The 19,511-nt window shown below is 48.2% G+C and overlaps 1 protein-coding gene across 1 annotated transcript in view; it reads right to left on the bottom strand.

The window, feature by feature from the left end:
• The window catches only part of cd63 (CD63 molecule), a 53,347-nt gene extending 34,154 nt beyond the window's left edge, over positions 1–19,193 (bottom strand). The window contains exons 1-2 of the mRNA XM_078201062.1: positions 18,899–19,193; positions 18,578–18,663 (exon numbers count right to left, since the gene is read on the bottom strand). Coding sequence (XP_078057188.1) covers positions 18,578–18,643 — 66 coding nt within the window. The 5' untranslated portion in view covers positions 18,644–18,663; positions 18,899–19,193. The remainder of the gene's footprint in view (positions 1–18,577; positions 18,664–18,898) is intronic.
• Positions 19,194–19,511: the final 318 nt, after the last annotated feature.

Genomic DNA, 19,511 nt, shown 5'->3' with positions numbered 1-19,511 from the left:
CCTCCGGGTGCTCCGGTTTCCTCCCACAGTCCAAAGATGTGCAGGTTAGGTGGATTGGCCATGCTAAATTGCCTCTTAGTATCCAAAGATGTGTAGTTTAGGTGGATTGGCCATGCTAAATTGCCCCTTCGTGTCCAAAGATGTGGTTAGGTGGATTGGCCATGCTAAATTGCCTCTTAGTATCCAAAGATGTGAAGGCTGGGTGGATTGGCCATGCTAAATTGCCCCTTAGTGTCCAAAGATGTGCAGGTTAGGTGGATTGGCCATGCTAAATTGCCTCTTAGTATCCAAAGATGTGCAGGTTAGGTGGATTGGCCATGCTAAATTGTCCCTTAGCGTCCAAAGATGTGCAGGTTAGGTGGATTGGCCATGCTAAATTGCCTCTTAGTATCCAAAGATGTGCAGGTTGGGTGGATTGGCCATGCTAAATTGCCTCTTAGTATCCAAAGATGTGAAGGCTGGGTGGATTGGCCATGCTAAATTGCCCCTTAGTATCCAAAGATGTGTAGCTTAGGTAGAATGGCCATGCTAAATTGCCCCTTAGTATCCAAAGATGTGAAGGCTGGGTGGATTGGCCATGCTAAATTGCCCCTGGATAGGATCGCTGTTGGTGCAGGCTCGATGGGCCGAATGGCCTCCTCCTGCACTGTCTGGATTCTAGGACTATGTGCATTCATGTAGCGCCATTGAGCACCCCAACTTGACAGGAGCGGTAAACAAACAAAATCTGACACAGCAAGGTTGGAACGGTGGACCAAAATCTTGGTCAAAAACAAGAGAGATAGGAGCATCTCAAAACAAAATTTCGGGAGGGAATCTAGCCCACAAAGCCCCTACTTGCGCCAAGATTGCTTTCCATTTAAATACACGTGCATGCTCAGCCTGCACACAGTACGCACAGAAACACAACGCAAGCCTGTCGCGTGGGAAGGTCCCTGCCACAGGATTGAAGTATCTTAATGACAGCAGCAAGCAGAGGCACGACTGCCCTTCCATCAGCGACACTGGCAAACAGAATGTACCCACGCACCACAATGGAGACAGGCTTCACTTTCACCCACCTTCAGTGGCAGAGGTAGCTTTACCCGCTAGAATGATAGAAATCCTTACAGTGCAGAAGGAGGCCATTCGGCCCATCGAGTCTGCACCGACCACAATCCCACCCAGGCCCTATCCTCATATCCCCATGCATTTACCCTAGCTAGTCTCCCTGACACTAAGGGACAATTTAGCATGGCCAATCCACCTAACCTACACATCTTTAGAACTAAGGGGCAATTTAACATGGCCAATCCACCTAACCTACACATCTTTAGAACTAAGGGGCAATTTAGCATGGCCAATCCACCTAACCTACACATCTTTGGACTGTGGGAGGAAACCGGAGCACCCGGAGGAAACCCACGCAGACACGGGGAGAATGTGCAAACTCCACACAGACAGTGACCCAAGGCCAGAATTGAACCTGGTTCCCAGGCGCTGAGAGGCAGCAGTGCTAACCGCTAGTACGAGTGTGTAAGCAATATCAAAAAAATTACTGGATAGATTTCAACAAGATTTAGTACACAGAAAGGGTATGGCCCAAAGAAGAATAGATTAGTTTTTGGCAAATGTGGAGGATCTGGTCTGATGATTTTTTAAAAAAAAGATCCATTAGCATTAGGAGATGTTGCAGGTTGTTTAATTCAGAATGCCAATCGTTTTAGTTGCAATGTAATCTATCACAGCTGTAAAATGTGAGCAGTGTTTTCAGAGCAGGTTGTTTGACGTGGATTGGCTTGATGGTGCAATTTATCAAGCAGACTTCCTGGCTTGGCGACAGGAGAGGGGTGGAAAAGGCCTCAAGTTTGGGATATCTTCCCGCAGAAGCTCAGAGTGGAAGTTGGCTCAGGCTGATTAACAGCCCAGGACACAAATCCCAACCACTGTGTGATAAGGGAGGCTAGGTTCTGTCGGGCAGCAGAGAATCATGAGGCCCATGTTACAGAGGCCTGGGGCATTCTTGCCTACTGGGCAGAGTTGGAGTCCAGGTCTGGCAGGATCCGAACCCTGCCCCTTCTGGATCAGGGGTCCTCTGAAGCCAACAGGCCCCACTCCAGCCGCAAAGTAAAAAGGATTCTATTTTTAAAAATAAACACCCGTGGTCACTGGATGAGGGGGCCAGTTCCAGAAAAGGATTTAATCTTTCACGCTGAAAAGCAGTCAACGCCATCACATTCAAAGAAATAAACCACCCCAAAGTCCTGTTTCGAAAAATAAAACCACTGTGCGTAGCATCAGCTAGGCCAACTCACGGTGGCACAGTGGTTAGCACTGCTGCCTCACAGCGCCGGGGAACTGGGTTCAACTCCCGGCTTGGTGTCTGTGCGGAGTTTGCACGTTCTCCCCGAGACTGTGTGGGTTTCCTTCCACAGCCTGAAAGACGTCCTGGTTCGGGGCATTGGCCGTGCTAAATTCTCCCTCAACGCACCTGAACAGGAGTGGGGCAGCTAGGGGATTTTCACAGTAACTTCTTGCGACAATAATAAAATTTTAAACTCGCGGCAGATTTAAGAGGGTTGAAGAGACTTGGGAATAGAGCAACTTTCCTTGTGCGGAGTTGATAAAGCAGGAGAGAAGCCACCAACCACCACTCCGTGTGCGGCTGGCATTCCTCGGGTACAGGAAGGGCTGTTGGCACTGCGACAGCCCGCAGTTGTTTGCGCACAGACCGTCGGTGCTTTTGCGCAGGACAGGCCAGTTTCTTATGCGCAGGATTCCACCGTTGGGAGTTTGACAAGACGTTACAAATTACAAACTCTGGACAGGAAGAAAGACGGAAGGAACCTTGGTAGCCAGCAGATTGTACCAGTCGCTTCTGATCCCCTTCGAACTCACACAGAACCAAGAGTTAAATTGTGCGCCAAAATAAAAATTAGATTCGATGTATTTTTACCAATGTTGCAATTGAAAAACATTGCCACGGAGAACTGAACCAGAGTCAAATGCACGTTTAACCTCAAAATAAAAGGGTGGAGGGCACAGCCAAAAAGCACTGATGACACACCAGTCACACGGCAGTGACTAGAGTGTGCGTCAGAAAGCTACCACCTGACATACTTCCCTCACTACACAGATAGAACAGTGGGAAATTCCCTCTCTCTCTCACACACACAAATCAACTAGACAGGTTGTAAGAGGATCACAACTGTAATGCATGTCAAAACAGCCTGTTTTTTTGAGAGATTCTCAGTCTAAGAAAGGAAATCTCTCTGTGGGCCAGCACCCACATACAGGCACTATTTAAAAAAGAACATCCTTCACAATAGAAATGGTTGAGAACTTGAAATTTCTGGGTGTTCAGGTAGTCATCGACTTCAGGAAGTGTAGTGGAGAACATGCCCCTGTCTACATAGAAATCATAGAAACCGTACAGTACAGAAAGAGGCCATTCGGCCCATCGAGTCTGCACCGACCACAATCCCACCCAGGCCCTACCCCCATATCCCTACATATTTTACCCGCTAATCCCTCTAACCTACGCATCCCAGGACACTAAGGGGCAATTTAAGCATGGCCAATCAACCTAACCTGCACATCTTTGGACTGTGGGAGGAAACCGGAGCACCCGGAGGAAACCCACGCAGACACGAGGAGAATGTGCAAACTCCACGACTGTAATGCATGTCAAAACAGCCTGTTTTGTCCATCAACAGGGACAATGTAGATATGGTCGAGAGCTTCAAATTTTTAGGTGTCCAGATCACCAACAACCTGTCCTGGTCCCCCCACGCTGACACTATAGTTAAGAAAGCCGCACCAACGCCTCTACTTTCTCAGAAGACGAAGGAAATTTGCCATGTCAGCTACAACTCTCACCAACTTTTACAGATGCACCATAGAAAGCATTCTTTCTGGTTGTATCACAGCTTGGTCTGGCTCCTGCTCTGCCCAAGACTGCACGGAACTACAAAGAGTCATGAATGTAGCCCAATCCATCACTCAAACCAGCCTCCCATCCATTGACTCTCTCTACACTTCCCGCTGCCTCGGAACAGCAGCCAGCATAATTAAGGACCCCACGCACCCCGGACATTCTCTCTTCCTCCTTCTTCCATCAGGAAAAAGATACAAAACTCTGAGGTCACGTACCAACCGACTCAAGAACAGCTTCTTCCCTGCTGCCATCAGACTTTTGAATGGATCTACCTTATATTAAGTTGATCTTTCTCTACACCCTAGCTATGACTGCAACACTATATTCTGCACTCTCTCCTTTCCTTCTCTATGAACGGCATGCTTTGTCTGTATGGCGTACAAGAAACAATACTTTTCACTGTATCCCAATACATGTGACAATGATAAATCAAATCCAGCCCTGGTCAAAACCAATTCAATTGACGAGTAGATTCAGAGGCACACGTGTGCAAGCACTAAATCTTCCAGCATGATTTAACTCCCACCAACTCAGAAGCACCAATTTGGCACGTTATTTTTAAGCAACGCATCTTAAGGAACGCAACAGTCTAGCGATAATACCACTAAACTATTAATCCAGAAACTCAGCTACTGTTCTGGGGACCCGGGTTCGAATCCCGCCACGGCAGATGGTGGAATTTGAATTCAATAAACAAAATCTGGGATTAAGAATCTACTGATGACCCATTGTCGGAAAAACCCATCTGGTTCACTGAGGGAAGGAAATCTGCCATCCTTACCCGGTCTGGCCTACATGGGACTCCAGAGCCACAGCAATGTGGTTGACTCTCAACTGTCCTCGGGCAACTAGGGATGGGCAATAAATGTTGACCCAGCCAGCAAATAAATAAAACAAAACACAAGCCCCCCCCACAAAATACTGCTGACCCTTTGATTACACTACAAGCTCCACCAACCCTCCAAAGGGGGTTAGGACCCAGATTCTAGCAGTTAAGAACACGCATGCAGCATCAGAATCAGATTGTTCAGGCAGATAGCTGGTTTACTCGAGACAATGATGTGCATTTAGATAGTGCCTTCCGTGACCTCAAGACATTAAAGCACTTTCCAAGTGCCCTTTACTTTTTTTTAAAAAGCAAGTTCCCACAAACTTGGGTGAGGACGGAAGATATCGACCAGACAACACTGACTAAGGATAAGCATTCAGCAAAGGGGAAACCCTGTGCTTTTTGACTGAATATGGTACCAATCCATCATTCAGGGACGTGAACTGTGTGCTCGTGATGGACATTGCGTCACCACTTCCGTTAGTGTGACGGATTACAAGAAACGATTTGCCAAATTCTTTCAACGGCTCAGCAGTGTGGGGACTTGGCCAGACATGTATCACACAGCAGAAGACACAGCTTTCTCAATAGCTACACTGGTTAAGTATTGAGTCACAGAAAGCAGGCAGAGTCCAAATTATTTGATCTACACTGCTCAAGCTGGTGGGGAATTATAACTGGCTTCAGGGAAATATATTCTTGTCAAAACATCCAGACTGCTGGGAAAACCCATTTACAGTGCCTGAAGATGATGCATCAGGCCCAGTGGTCTTGACACACCCATGTGACTAGTAGCTCCCAAAAGCAAATCGAATAATTACCAGTATTCGGAGGGTGGGCCATGTGACTCAGCCCCCTCCCCTCTCACCCCAGTTTCCTCCCTCTAATTGCCGGGTGTGCCAATTCTTCCCGACGCATTAGCTCAGTGGGTGCTCGCAACCTCCCTCCTTTGACTGGCGTCTGCAGAGTGGCACCCACTCGCCCCGAACGCATGCACCGTCCCAACGATAGTAAACCCGACAGCCAGGCTGCAACATGGGGTGAGAATCGTAGAATCCCGACAGTGCAGAAGGGGGCCATTCGACGCAGCGCCAACAACAATCCCACCCAGGCCCGATCCCCGTAACCCCATGCATTTACCCTGCTAATCCCCCTGACACTGACGGGTAATTTAGCATGGCCAATCCACCTAACCCGCACATCTTTCGATACTAAGGGGCAATTTTAGCACAGCCATCTTTGGACTCTGGGAGGAAACCCACACAGACACGGGGGAAGAACGCGCAGACAGTGACCAGAGGCCGGAATTGAACCCGGGTCCCTGGCGCTGTGAGGCAGCAGTGCCAACCACTGTGCCGCCCAAACAGCCAGTGCAGCTGACTTTTGGATCAGATATTAAACCTGGGACCCTGCCCACTCTCACCAGAGGTTACAAGGTCCCATGACACTATTTCCAATAAAGGCAAGGAAGGCCTTGCAGCCTCCCCCCTTTGCCTCATCCCTCAATATCAGCAACACAATCATTTCCTCATTTCCGTATTGTGGCCTGCGGGAACTTTTACTGTGTGCCAGTTGTTTGCTGCTGTGTTTGAGAATACTATGGTGACTGCACTCGGAGAGGGGGGGGGTGGTGACTGCACTCGGAGAGGGGGGGGGAGAGAGAGAAAAGAGTACTTCACGGGCTGTAACAGCCAGAGGCCAAGAAAGGCTTTATTAAAAATTTACAAGTCAGTTCCTTGCTGGAGAGATCCCCCATTTTGAGCAGCTTAAAAAAAATTTCCTTAAAATGGCAGCTAATCGAACTGGAGGACATTTCAGACCCAAGTTCAAAACAGTTGCCAGAATTCCCCCTCTGAAACGAGGCAGGGAGAGCGCGAGTCCAAACTAAGGATAAATTGGCCAGGTCTGACTGGATCAGTGCCTTTCCAAACATGCCAAAGGCATCAGATAATGGCTACCCATGATGCAAGAGTCGTTACTTACGATGGAGCACTTCAAAACAAGGCCAAGGCTGGAAGTCATTCATTAATTCCAATCCTCAACAGCCCCTGGCCACCACCACACGTTCAGGTGGAGAAAACGGAAAGTTGCGAAACAATTGGCCTTGGCGTGGCTGCCATTTTGAAAGTGCATGGCAATCCCTTTCTCTGAGAAAAACCAGTGCCCAGCCAAAACCCGGCTGCCCAAGGGGTACCGGCACAAACAAGCAGGCCATTTTGCCTTTGCAAGCCCAATCAATGCGATCATGACGGAGCTGTATCTCAACTCCCATCCCCCTGCCTTGGACCTCTGTACCTCGATATCCTTAACCTAACAAGAAACCAAATTTAATTGGGTGGCACAGTGGTTAGCACTGCTGCCTCACAGCGCCAGGGACCCGGGTTCGAATCCAGCTTGGGTCACTGTCTGTGTGGAGTTTGCACATTCTCCCCGTGTCCGCGTGGGTTGCCTCCGGGTGCTCCGGTTTCCTCCCACAGTCCAAAGATGCGTGGGTTAGGTGGATTGGACATGGCAAATGTGTGGGCAGAGGGCCGGGATAAGATCTTAGAATCCCTGCAGTGCAGAAGGAGGCCATTCGGCCCATCAAGCCTGCAACGACAACAATCCCACCCAGGCCCTATTTGTACCCTGCTCGTCCCCCTGACACCAAGGGGCAATTTAGCATGGCCAATCCTCCCAACCTGCACATCTTCGGACATGGGCAATTTAGCATGGCCAATCCACCTAACCTGCACATCTTTGGACAGATAGGGGAAACTGGAGCATCCAGAGGAAACCCACGCAGACATGGGCAAGAATGTGCAGAGTTTGCACAGTGACCCAAGGCCAGAATTGAACCCGGGTCCCTGGTGCTGAGAGGCAGCAGTGCTAATCACTGTGCTGCCCTCTGTCAGAGAGTTGGCGCCGTCTCGAAGGGCTGAATGGCCTCTGCACTGTCGGGATTCTATGACTCCCAGTGCTGTGGGGAGGAGTTCCAGATCTCCACCATCCTTTGTACAAAGTGATCTCACCCCTGTACAGCCAAGCTCCAATATTAACGTGCGTTCTTGTTCTGGATTGCCCCGTCAGAGAGGCTAGTTATTTCTAGACAGCAAATATTGAAGACTAACCCATTATCCAACTACGTAGAGAGAGTGACGCGCAGAGTTCAACACTTGCGATTCACTCCCCTGCAAAAACCACAACATTTGGCAGGGACATGGGGAGTGCTCAGAAACAAAGGCAGCTTTAGAAATCAGATTTAACTTTTGTTACACGGTGTTTCCAAAGGTCCCTGCCAGCTACCTACGCCAAGTTGGGAATGAAAACTTCCCAAGGATTCTAAAAATATATTCCAGATGACAGTGAGACAGATTCTCAGGTCAGACGTAGAGTCCTGGAGAGAATGGTGTGTGGAGCAAGTGCCATTTGGAAGCTGGCTAAATTACGTCACCGCCACTGATGGTGGGTGGGGGAAAAAGAGGAAAATAATGGAAGTTCCACTTTACCCGTTGCGTACCCAAACAAATAGAGTTGAATTTTCCACCCACCCTCCCTAGTTCCCTCTCCTTTTTAAGCCCCTTCCCAAAACGCACCTCTTGAACAAAGAACAGTACAGCACAGGAATAGGCCCCCTTCAAGCCCCTGCCAAGCATAAACTTTTTTATTCATTCATGGGGGTGGCACAGTGGTTGGCACTGCTGCCTCAGTGCCAGGGACCCGGGTTCGATTCCCAGCTTGGGTCACTGTCTGCGTGGAGTTTGCACGTTCTCCCTCCGTGTCTGCGTGGGTTTCCTCTGGGTGCTCCGGTTTCCCCTCTCAGTCCCAAGATGCGTGGGTTAGGTGCATTGGCAATGCTAAATTGACCCTAGTGTCAGGGGATTAGCAGGGTAAATGTGTGGGGTTACGGGAATAGGGCCTGGGTGGGATTGCGGTCGGTACAGACTCGATGGGCCGAATGGCCTCCTTCGACACTATAGGGATTCTATGATTTTATGGGACATGGGCATCACTGGCTATGATGTGGAGATGCCAGCGTTGGACTGGGATAAACAAGACGAACATCTCGCCAAGGCCATCCCCACTTCTTGCCTTCAAACAACCGCACAACCTCAAATGGACCATTGTCCGCAGCAAACTACCCAGCCTTCAGGAGAACAGTGACCACGACACCACACAACCCTCCATAGCAACCTCTGCAAGACGTGCCGGATCATCGACACGGATGCCATCATCTCACGTGAGAACACCATCCACCAGGTACACGGTACATACTCTTGCAACTCGGCCAACGTTGTCTACCTGATACGCTGCAGGAAAGGATGTCCCGAGGCATGGTACATTGGGGAGACCATGCAGATGCTACGACAATGGATGAATGGACACCGCTCGACAATCAGGCAAGGGTGTTCTCTTCCTGTTGGGGGACACTTCAGCGGTCACGGGCATTCGGCCTCTGATCTTCGGGTAAGCGTTCTCCAAGGCGGCCTTCACGACACACGACAGCGCAGAGTCGGTGAGCAGAGACTGATAGCCAGGTTCCGCACACATGAGGACGGCCTAAACCGGGATATTGGGTTCATGTCACACTATCTGTAATCCCCAAGACTTGCCTGGGCTTGCAAAATCTCACTAACTGTCCTGACTGGAGACAATACACATCTCTTTAACCTGTGCTTCACGCTCTCTCCACTCACATTGTCTGTACCTTTAAGACTTGATGACCTGTAAAGACTCGCATTCCAACATTATTTTGTAAATTGAGTTTGTGTCTTTATATGCCCTGTTTGTGAACAGAACTCCCACTCATAGAAATCATAGAAACCCTACAGTACAGAAGGAGGCCATTCGGCCCATCGAGTCTGCACCGACCACAATCCCACCCAGGCCCTACCCCCACATATTTACCTGCTAATCCCTCTAACCTACGCATCTCAGGACTCTAAGGGGCAATTTTTAACCTGGCCAATCAACCTAACCCGCACATCTTTGGACTCACCTGATGAAGGAGCAGCGCTCCGAAAGCGAGTGGCTTTTGCAACCAAATAAACCGGTTTGACATCACTGGCTGGCCAACATTTATTGCCCATCCCTAGTTGCCCGAGGGCAGTTGAGAGTCAACCACATGTGGCTCTGGAGTCACATGTAGGCCAGACCGGGTAAGGACGGCAGATTTCCTTCCCTAAAGGACATTAGTGAACCAGATGGGTTTTTCCAACAATAGTTTCATGGCCATCAGTAGATTCTTAATTCCAGATGTTTTTTTATTGAATTCAAATTCCACCATCTGCCGTGGGGAGATTCGAACCTGGATCCCCAGAACATTAGCTGAGTTTCTGGATTAGTCCCCAACTAAAAAAAACCTTCTTCCCATTACTCGGTCCGTATCCCTCCATTCCCTCCCTATTCATGTACCCATCCAGATGCCCCTTAAATGTTGCTAATGTTCCTGCTTCCACCACCTCCTCTGGCAGCGGGTTCCAGACACCCACCACTCTCTGCGTGAGAAACTTCTCCCCGCACACCTCCCTTAAACTTACCCCCTCTCACCTTGAACCTGTGCCCCCCTTGTAATTGACACTTCCACCCTGGGGAAAAAGCCTCTGACTATCCACCCTGTCTGTGCCTCTCATCATTTTGTAGACCAGGTCTCCCCTCAGCCTCCATCTTTCCAGTGAAAACAATCCGAGTTTATTCAACCTCTCCTCAGAGCCAACACCCTCGAGACCAGGCAACATCCTGGTGAACCTTCTTTGCACTCTCTCCAAAGCTTCCACATCCTTCTGGTAGTGTGGTGACCAGAACTGCACGCAATACTCCAAATGCGGCCTAACCAAGGTTTTATATAGCTGCAACATGATTTCCCAACTCTTCGACCAACCTCTGCGTCAAGCATTAATGGCTCTTCCATGAGTAAAAGGATGTCAGTTATCCCTGAGACGCCGCTTTTTGGCTAAGTCCCAAGATACTTCCATAAGATGCAGGAGCAGAAGTAGGCCATTCGGCCCATCAAGTCAGCTCTGCCATTCCCAAAAAGGAATTTTTTAAAAAGGGGACAGGTTTCATCATTGTAAAACTAGTGTCATTCCCCCCGCCCCCACGCTTCAAACAGAAAGCCCCTCTCACCAACGGCAACCAGAGTGTAAACATCGCTTTCGGTCTTACTGAGCAAGCAGGTGAAAGGAAGCCAAGTTTGTGGGGACAGTTCACACCTCCCCACAGTGACAAGCAGCATAGTTCCAGATTGTCCGCAGAGATAAGAGCTTGCTTTCTGCACACCATCCCCCTTCTGCTTAGCTCTTTTTATTAGAAGTTTAGTGTCACAAGTAGGCTTACATTAACACTGCAATGAAGTTACTGTGAAAATCCCCTAGTCGCCACACTCCTGTTTGGGTACACGGAGGGAGAATTTAGCATGGCCAATGCACCTAACCAGCACGTCTTTCGGAGTGTGGGAGGAAACCGGAGGAAACCCACGCAGACACGGGGAGAATGTGCAAACTCCACACAGACAGTGACCCAAGCCAGGAATTGAACCCGGGTCCCTGGAGCTGTGAGGCAGCAGTGCAAACCACTGTGCCACCTATTGGTTCAAGCCTTCTAGAAAGTACTCTGATCCATCAGAGGATAGGGGATTTTCACAGTAACTTCACTGCAGTCTTAACGGAAGCCTACTTGCAACACTAATAAATGAACTTGAAACAATTATTTGAACCCTCACAAAATGACCTCCAATCTCCCTGAATGGCACGGTCAGAAATAGACACAGCCCACATTGCTCACAGGTTACTAACCAGCCAATAGATCCAATTGACAACAACCTCATTCAGACGCTCCCCCCCCAACTGCACAAAGGTAAAATGTTCATGGAAACGTGATCTAGAACGAGTTGCCTTAGGCAGCCTTGCAACATTAGTCTAAATCTTTTATAAATGTTTCAAAGCACAGCTTCTGCTTAGCTATAGTCGGAAGCAGAGGGTGGCAAGGGCACAGAATATACTCTGGGTGGGCAACTTCAATACACACCAAGAGTGGCACAGTAGTGCCCTGTTTGAGAGCAGATATCCACTCCATCTGACGAAGGAGCAGGGCTCTGAAAGCTAATGACATTTGCTACCAAATAAACCTGTTGGGACTTTAACCTGGTGTTGGTAAAACTCTTACTGTGTTTACCCCAGTCCAACGCCGGCATCTCCACATCATGACTGCTGGGTGGCACAGTGGTTAGCACTGCTGCCTCTCAACGCCAGGGACCCAGTTCAATTCCAGCTATCCAGGTGGCATTTACAATAACCAGCTCACTAAAGCTCCGTTCTGGTCCTGCCGTTTCAGCCTTGCTTCAAACATGGACAAAAGAGGCGAGGGAGAGTGACTAGCGTTGACACCAAAGTAGCATTTGACCGAGTGTGGCATCAAGGAGCCCGAACAAAACTGGAATCAATGGGAATCAGGGGAAAACTCTCCGCTGGTTGGAGTCATACCTGGTACACAGGAAGATGGTTGTGGTTGTGGAGGGTCAGTCATCTCAGCTCCAGGACATCTCTGCAGGAGTCCCTCAGGGTTAGTGTCCTCGGCCCAACCATCTTCAGCTGCTTCATCAATGACCTTCCCTCCGTCATAGGGTCAGAAGTGGGGATGTTCGCCGATGATTGCACAATGTTCAGCACCATTCGCGACTCCTCAGATACTGAAGCAGTCCATGTCTAAATGTAACAAGACCTGGACAATATCCAGGCTTGGGCTGACAAGTGGCAAATAACATTCACACCACACAAATGCCAGACAATGACCACCTTCAACAAGGGAGAATCTAACCATCGCCCCCTTGACAATCAATGGCTGAATCCCCCACTCTCAACATCCTGGGGGTTACCATTGACCAGAAACTGAACTGGACCCAGTCACATAAATACTGTGGCTACAAGAGCAGGTCAGAGGCTGGGATTGTCCACCATTTACAATGAGTGAAGCCCCAACACCAACCTGACATGGAAATATAATCATTGTTCCTTCACTGGCACAGAGTCAAAATCCTGGAACTCCCTCCCTAACAGCACTGTGGGTGCACCTACACCACATGGACTGACTGATGTCCAATAACAATCCTGGAACTCCCTCCCTAACAGCACTGTGGGTGTACCTACACCACATGGACTGACTGAGGAACAATAACAATCCTGGAACTCCCTCCCTAACAGCACTGTGGGTGTACCTACACCACATGGACTGACTGATGTCCAATAACAATCCTGGAACTCCATCCCTAACAGCACTGTGGGTGTACCTACACCACATGGACTGACTGATGTCCAATAACAATCCTGGAACTCCCTCCCTAACAGCACTGTGGGTGTACTTACACCACACAGGACTGCAGTGGGTTCAAGGCGGTGGCTCACCACCACCTTCTCAAGGGGCAATTAGGGGTGGGCAATAAATGCTGGCCCAGCCAGCGACGCCCACATCCCATGAAGTAAAACACTGCAGGGAACAAACAAGGCCACGTTCTTGCAGCTGCCTCAGCATCGTTGGGAGGGCGGGGGGGGGGGGGGGGGGGGGTTAGTTTTGGATGCTTGCGACACTCCTGTACTGAGATCGTCTTGAAGTATCATGGGACAGATGGAGAAAGAAAAGTGAAAATTCAATTTCGTTGGGGTGGGGGTGTGTGTTTGAAAAGCAGTTGTAAAATTGCAGCACTGGGCTACCATTCAGAATCTGGCCAAGCAAAGAGTGATGGTCGCCAGAAAAACCTTTGACTTCATTCCTTAAAAATCACTGGCCCGGTCCCATGAGAGCACTAAACATTTTCATCTCCACAAAGTCAATTTGGAAAGAACTGTTCTGCAAACAGGCGGCAGCCCATAATACACATGGCCGCCATCAGCTTTACCGAGCGGAGGCCAAAACAAAAGCACAGTCAGAACAAAAATATGGCCTTTAAACAAACCAAGGTTACTAATCTTCCAGGAAGTATAATGTTCTGGACAGAGCAGTAAACAAACCAGGCTAAATATCAGTGGCATTGAAAAAATGTTTTCCTCAAAATACCTTCGCATTAAATTAGGAAAATATGAGATGGAGGAAGAAAGTGCAACTCGACTGGGTGGGGCAGTTGGAGGTCACGTGACGAAACCTTAAATTAAAGTTCGGGAGCCTGGTTTCATTTCCTTCCCCTCCTTGCCCCCAGGCAAAGGCAACAAAAAATTTAAATAAAAGCTTTAATTAGAGCTTAAAATGGATGTTTAGCCTCTCAAAAAAAACATATTAGCTCATTTCCCATGATGCAGTGTGGAGCTATGCCTTGTGGGAAAATGTCAACCTACCCATGGGGAAAAAATTCTCGACCTCCTTCAAGCACCTACGCCAGCAAACAGCCTAACCAAAGATAGTCCAGGCAGGGTCTTGGGGCTTCCATTTTGTTGTTTTCAGATGTGGAATGTAGGAACAGTAGGTGGCCATTTAGCCTTTCGAACGTGTTCCATCACTAGGTGGCACGGTGGCGAGCACTGCTGCCTCACAACGCCAGGGACCCGGGTTCAATTCCAGCCTCTGGTGGCTGTCTGTGCAAACTCCACACTTTCTCCCTGTGTCTGTGTGGGTTTCCTCCGGGTGCTCCGGTTTCCTCCCACAGTCCAAAGATGTGATTGGCCATGCTAATTTGCCCTTTAGTGTCTAAAGATGTGCAGGTTAGGTGGATTGGCCATGCTAAATTGCCCCTTAGTGTGAGGGGGATTAGCAGGGTAAATATGTGGGATAGGGCCTGGGTGGGATTGTTGCCGGTGCAGACTCAATGGGCTGAATGGCCTCCTTCTGCACTGTCGGGATTCTATGATGCCACGATTGGTCTGCAACCCAACTCCAACTTATCATCAAGACTCAGAACGTTGGCTCTATTCTCTCTCAGTAAGAAGTCTCACAACACCAGGTTAAAGTCCAACAGGTTTATTTGGTAGCAAATACCATAAGCTTTCGGAGCGCTGCTCCTTCGTCAGATGGAGTGGACACATTTCCACTCCATCTGACGAAGGAGCAGTGCTCCGAAAGCTTATGGTATTTGCTACCAAATAAACCTGTTGGACTTTAACCTGATGTTGTGAGATGTCTTACTGTGTTCACCCCAGTCCAACGCCAGCATCTCCACATCACGTCTACTCTCTCCCCACAGATGCTGTCAGACCTGCTGAGATTTTCCAGCATTTTCTGTTTTAGTTTCAGATTCCAGCATCCACAGTACTTTGCATTTATCTTAAGTGTCCAGTTTACCCACCCTTTGCCCCCCCCCCCCTTAATATCCGTGACTAAAAACCAACACATTTCACAGAACTAATCTCACTTCCAACTGCAATTCGCAGAAAAATATTCCAAACCTTTACTACAGTGTGTGGGTGAGAAGAACAGAATAAGATTGTCACAATACCTCACAAAAAAGGGTCATTTTGTTTTCCAAAAAAGATATGCGGTCAGACCAAACTGTTCGAGTTACACTTCACTAGCCGAGGCTGCCCAGCAGACTGGGTGACAAAGTCAACTCATTAAACCTTAAGCACAGGCCTCAAAGTCACACCTTCTGGCTTGTTCTTCATTACTTTGCAAAGTCACAAAGCCACATTGCAGCAACATGAGAGGTGTTACTGAACTGCCTTGAACAAGCTAACGAAAGCTGGCTGGTGTACCTGGACTTGTAGAATTTCACTAGCTGTTCTGTCTGGAGACAATACACATCTCTTTAACCTGTGTTGAATGCTCCCTCCACCCACATTGTCTGTACATTGAAGACCTGGCTGGCTGTAGAGATTTGCATTCTAATCAGTATTCTGTAATTTGATTTCTGTGTCTGTTTGTTGTGAGACTTCTCACTGTTTGAGAACAGATATCCACTCCATCTGACGAAGGAGCTGTGCTCCGAAAGCTTATGGTATTTGCTACCAAATAAACCTGTTGGACTTTAACCTGGTGTTGTGAGACTTCTTACTGTGGTGCACCTTAGTCATCTACACACATCACCACACTCCCATATTTGAAGGGGAGGTCAATGGCTTACTCAAAGAAATCACCTTTCGAGCTTTCATAGAATCCCTATAATGCAGAAAGAGGCCATTCGGCCCATCGAGTCTGCACCGACCACAATCCCACCCAGACCTTATTCCAGTAACCCCATGCATTTACCCTAGCTAGTCGCCCTGACACTAAGGGGCAATTTAGCATGGCCAATCCACCACATCTTTGGAGTGTGGGAGGAAACCCACACAGACACGGGGAGAATGTGCAAACTCCACACAGACAGTGTCCCGAGGCCGGAATCAAACCCGGGCCCCTGTCGCTGAGAGGCAGCAGCGCTAATCACTGTGCCACTTCAAAGATGTGTAGGTTAGGTGGATTGGCCATGCTAAGTGGGTGGCACGGTGGCAGTGGTTAGCACTGCTGCCTCACAGCACCAGGGACCCGGGTTCGATTCCCAGCTTGGATCAGTGTGTGTGGAGTCTGCACGTTCTCCCCGTGTCTGCGTGGGTTTCCTCCGGGTGCTCTGGTCTCCTCCCACAGTCCAAAGATGTGTAGGTTAGGTGGATTAGTCACGGTAAATTGCCCCTTGGGTGTCAGGGGGATTAGGAGTGTAAATACTTGGGGTTACAGGGATGGGGCCTGGGTGGGATTGTCATAGGTGCAGGCTCGATGGGCCAAATGGCCTCCTTCTGCACTGTAGGGATTCTAAATTGCCCCTTAGTGTCCAAAGACGTGTAGGTGGATTGGCCATGCTAAATTGCCCCTTAGTGTCAGGGAGATCAGATGGGTAAATATGTGGGGTTACGGGAGTAGGGCCTGTTGTCGGTGCAGGTTTGATGGGCCGAATGGCCTCCTTCTGCACTGTAGGGTTTCTATGCTAACAGGGGAACACACAAACCGTACAGAGAACGAGAAGCGTAGAATATTGCTGTCCCCTGTTGGAAAACTCCCACAAGCTGTCCTGTTAAGTATAATATGAAAAGCTTTGACAGCATCTCTCTTTTTCTCAATTCTGTATTACCAAATGACACCGCACACACTTATATTGAACTCAGTAGTTGTAGATACAATCCATTCCGGGGTGGGGTGGGGGAAAAGACAGAATGAGTCAATGACAAAACTTCTGAGAGGTTCTGGAGCCAAGCAGGGCAAAACGTAAGCCCCTGGGACTCAACAGCAAGTGACAATCTTATCCCAAAACTACAAACACAGCAGTCCCAGTTAAAGACACATTGCCAACCCGAGTAGTTCCCTCCCGTCAGCAGAACAATTCCACAAGTATCCATTTCAATTCGAGAATGTCAAGATGACCAACAAATAAAAAAAACATTCGACCAGCAGGAGATTAAATAGCAACATTAAAACAAGTTAGGAACTGCTTAAACAGCATGAAGGAATAATCAAGTGATAACTCGCCCAGGACCCCAGTGCTATTTCGATATGGCAGCACAGTGGTACTGCAGCCTCTCAGCGCCAGGGACCCAGGTTCGATTCCGGCCTCGGGTCACTGTCTGCATAGAGTTTGCATGTTCTCCCCGTGTCAGCGTGGGTTTCCTCCCAGAGTCCAAAGATGTGCAGGTTAGGTGGATTAGCCTTGCTAAATTGCCCCTTAGTGTCAGGGAGATTGGCAGGGTAAATATATGGAGTTATGGTGATAGGACCTGGGTGGGATGGTTGTCTGTGCAGGCTCGATAGGCTGAATAGCCTCCTTCTGCACTGTAGACTCTACAATGTGGGGATAGGACCTGGGTGGGATTGTCATCTTTGCAGGCTTGATGGGCCGAATGGCCTCCTTCTGCACTGTAGATTCTATGATATTGAATATAAGGTATAATGGGTCAGTGGGACTAACCCCCGATGCCAAAATACCAACTCATTCTCCATAGATGCTGCCTGACTTGCTGGGAGAGTTCCCCTCTGACTCTTACAGAATTTCCAGTTTGGAAAAACCTGAAATTCCTGTTTGTAAACAATTAATTTTGAGAGCGTGAAATAGATAAATCACTGGTGCAAAATTTATCACAACTTCCACTCAAATGAGGGATTTTTTTTTGGGGGGGGGGGTGAAACAAAGCAGCTTCTAAGTGTCAAACAGTCCTAATCCTCCTAAACAGATTAGTTTATTTTCTCTTGAGGGGGAAAATATTAGGTTTGCTTGCCATTTCACCCACCCTGCTGAAACAGACAAAAAAAAAATCCCATTCCAAATGTCCAAAGTAATCCTGTCTTCTCGGACAGATAATGTCGAGCCAGTCCTTCTCTCACACACACACACACAATTTCCTATCTCTCTCCCCCCACCCCAACACACTTCATTCCCTTTGGCCAAAGATGACGGGAATCCTCTCCAACAGATCCCTGCATTTCCAAACTGAAAATTCACTGTCCACGTAGAGGGATTTTTTTTTAAAAGGGGGGAGCGCATCAGTTTTGTCAGGCGTTGTTTTTTTGCCCCCCGAAGCACTGAATATTGTTGCTTTGGAGTTTAGCATTTATCAGATAAAGAGAGATAATGCCGGTAAATAGACTTTGGAAACAAATAAGGACATTTTTTGAAAGCACATAGGAAGAAGGAACTCCCATTTGTAACTAACAAGATACAATAGGGAATTCCATTTGTAACCAACATTTGCAGTTAAGATACATTCATTAAGTTTTCCCCACACGTCCCAACACGAAATTTAGACTGACATTAAAACTGCTACTTTTTTAAACAGACCCAGTTAACTGTGGTCATTACAACATTGGATTACAATCGATTACTGATACTTACACAGCGCCATTCTTGTTAATTTCGCCTCTCCCCCACCCCCCCACATACAAGAAGAAACTGACATAAAACTAACACTTACCCAGAACAAGAAATTGAATATAAACATCAGATACTTCACACACTTCATTGCTCCTTCTACGGCCATCTTTCACTTGTGTGGGGGTTCTGTAGAAGGAAAGAAATTAACATTTACATAAAAAATAAGGCTCCAGCGTTCATAAGGAAGTCTAATACAAGAGGTGGGGGGAACAGCAGTAAGATTGAAGGACGTGGCTGGGAATAGGGAACCCCAAATCCAGCCATGGAGGAAGTAAAAAAAGGACTCTAAATGTCCAGCTTTAAAAAAAAGACTAACGTCGAAAGCAAACACAGGATTTGTTAGAAAAAAATCTGCATCTACCTCAAATCCTTAACAGCCACAACAACACAGAGACTGGCAGCGCAAGCGAGTAATTCACACTGTAAATCGACGCAAGGAAGAAAAATCCCCACTGCGAATTCAACGTATAAAATGGGCAGACCTCGCACGTAAACCCCACCCACGCCAATAGTCCAGCCCTTTCCAGCCAAGCACTCAGAAAAGGTGGTGAAACATTCCTCCGTGTTAAAAGGCCAGCAGCAGAAGACACAACTGTGTAAAGGCTAAACGACACAAACAGGGGACATCTGCGACACAATTTAAAGTGAGCAGTTGCAATAAGGCAAGGTGGTCATGCGTTCAAACCGGCAGTGCCCAGCACACACACTGGAGTGACAGACTGGAAGTTTGGTTCAAGGCTAGAAGGGTTTTTTTTTACTTAACGGGGGATTTTTTAAAATTGCCCCTTAGTGTCCAAAGATGTGTAGGTTAGAATCATAGAAACCCTACAGTGCAGAAAGAGGCCATTCGGTCCATCGAGTCTGCACCGACAACAATCCCACCCAGGCCCTACCCCCATATCCCTACATATTTACCCACTAATCCCTCTAACCTACGCATCTCAGGACACTAAGGGGCAATTTTTAAGCATAGC

This window comes from Mustelus asterias, chromosome X (assembly GCF_964213995.1).
Source record: "Mustelus asterias chromosome X, sMusAst1.hap1.1, whole genome shotgun sequence".
NCBI classification, from domain to species: Eukaryota; Metazoa; Chordata; class Chondrichthyes; order Carcharhiniformes; family Triakidae; genus Mustelus; species Mustelus asterias.
Note: the sequence above shows the minus strand (reverse complement) of the source record. Positions and strands in the feature narration are given on the sequence as shown.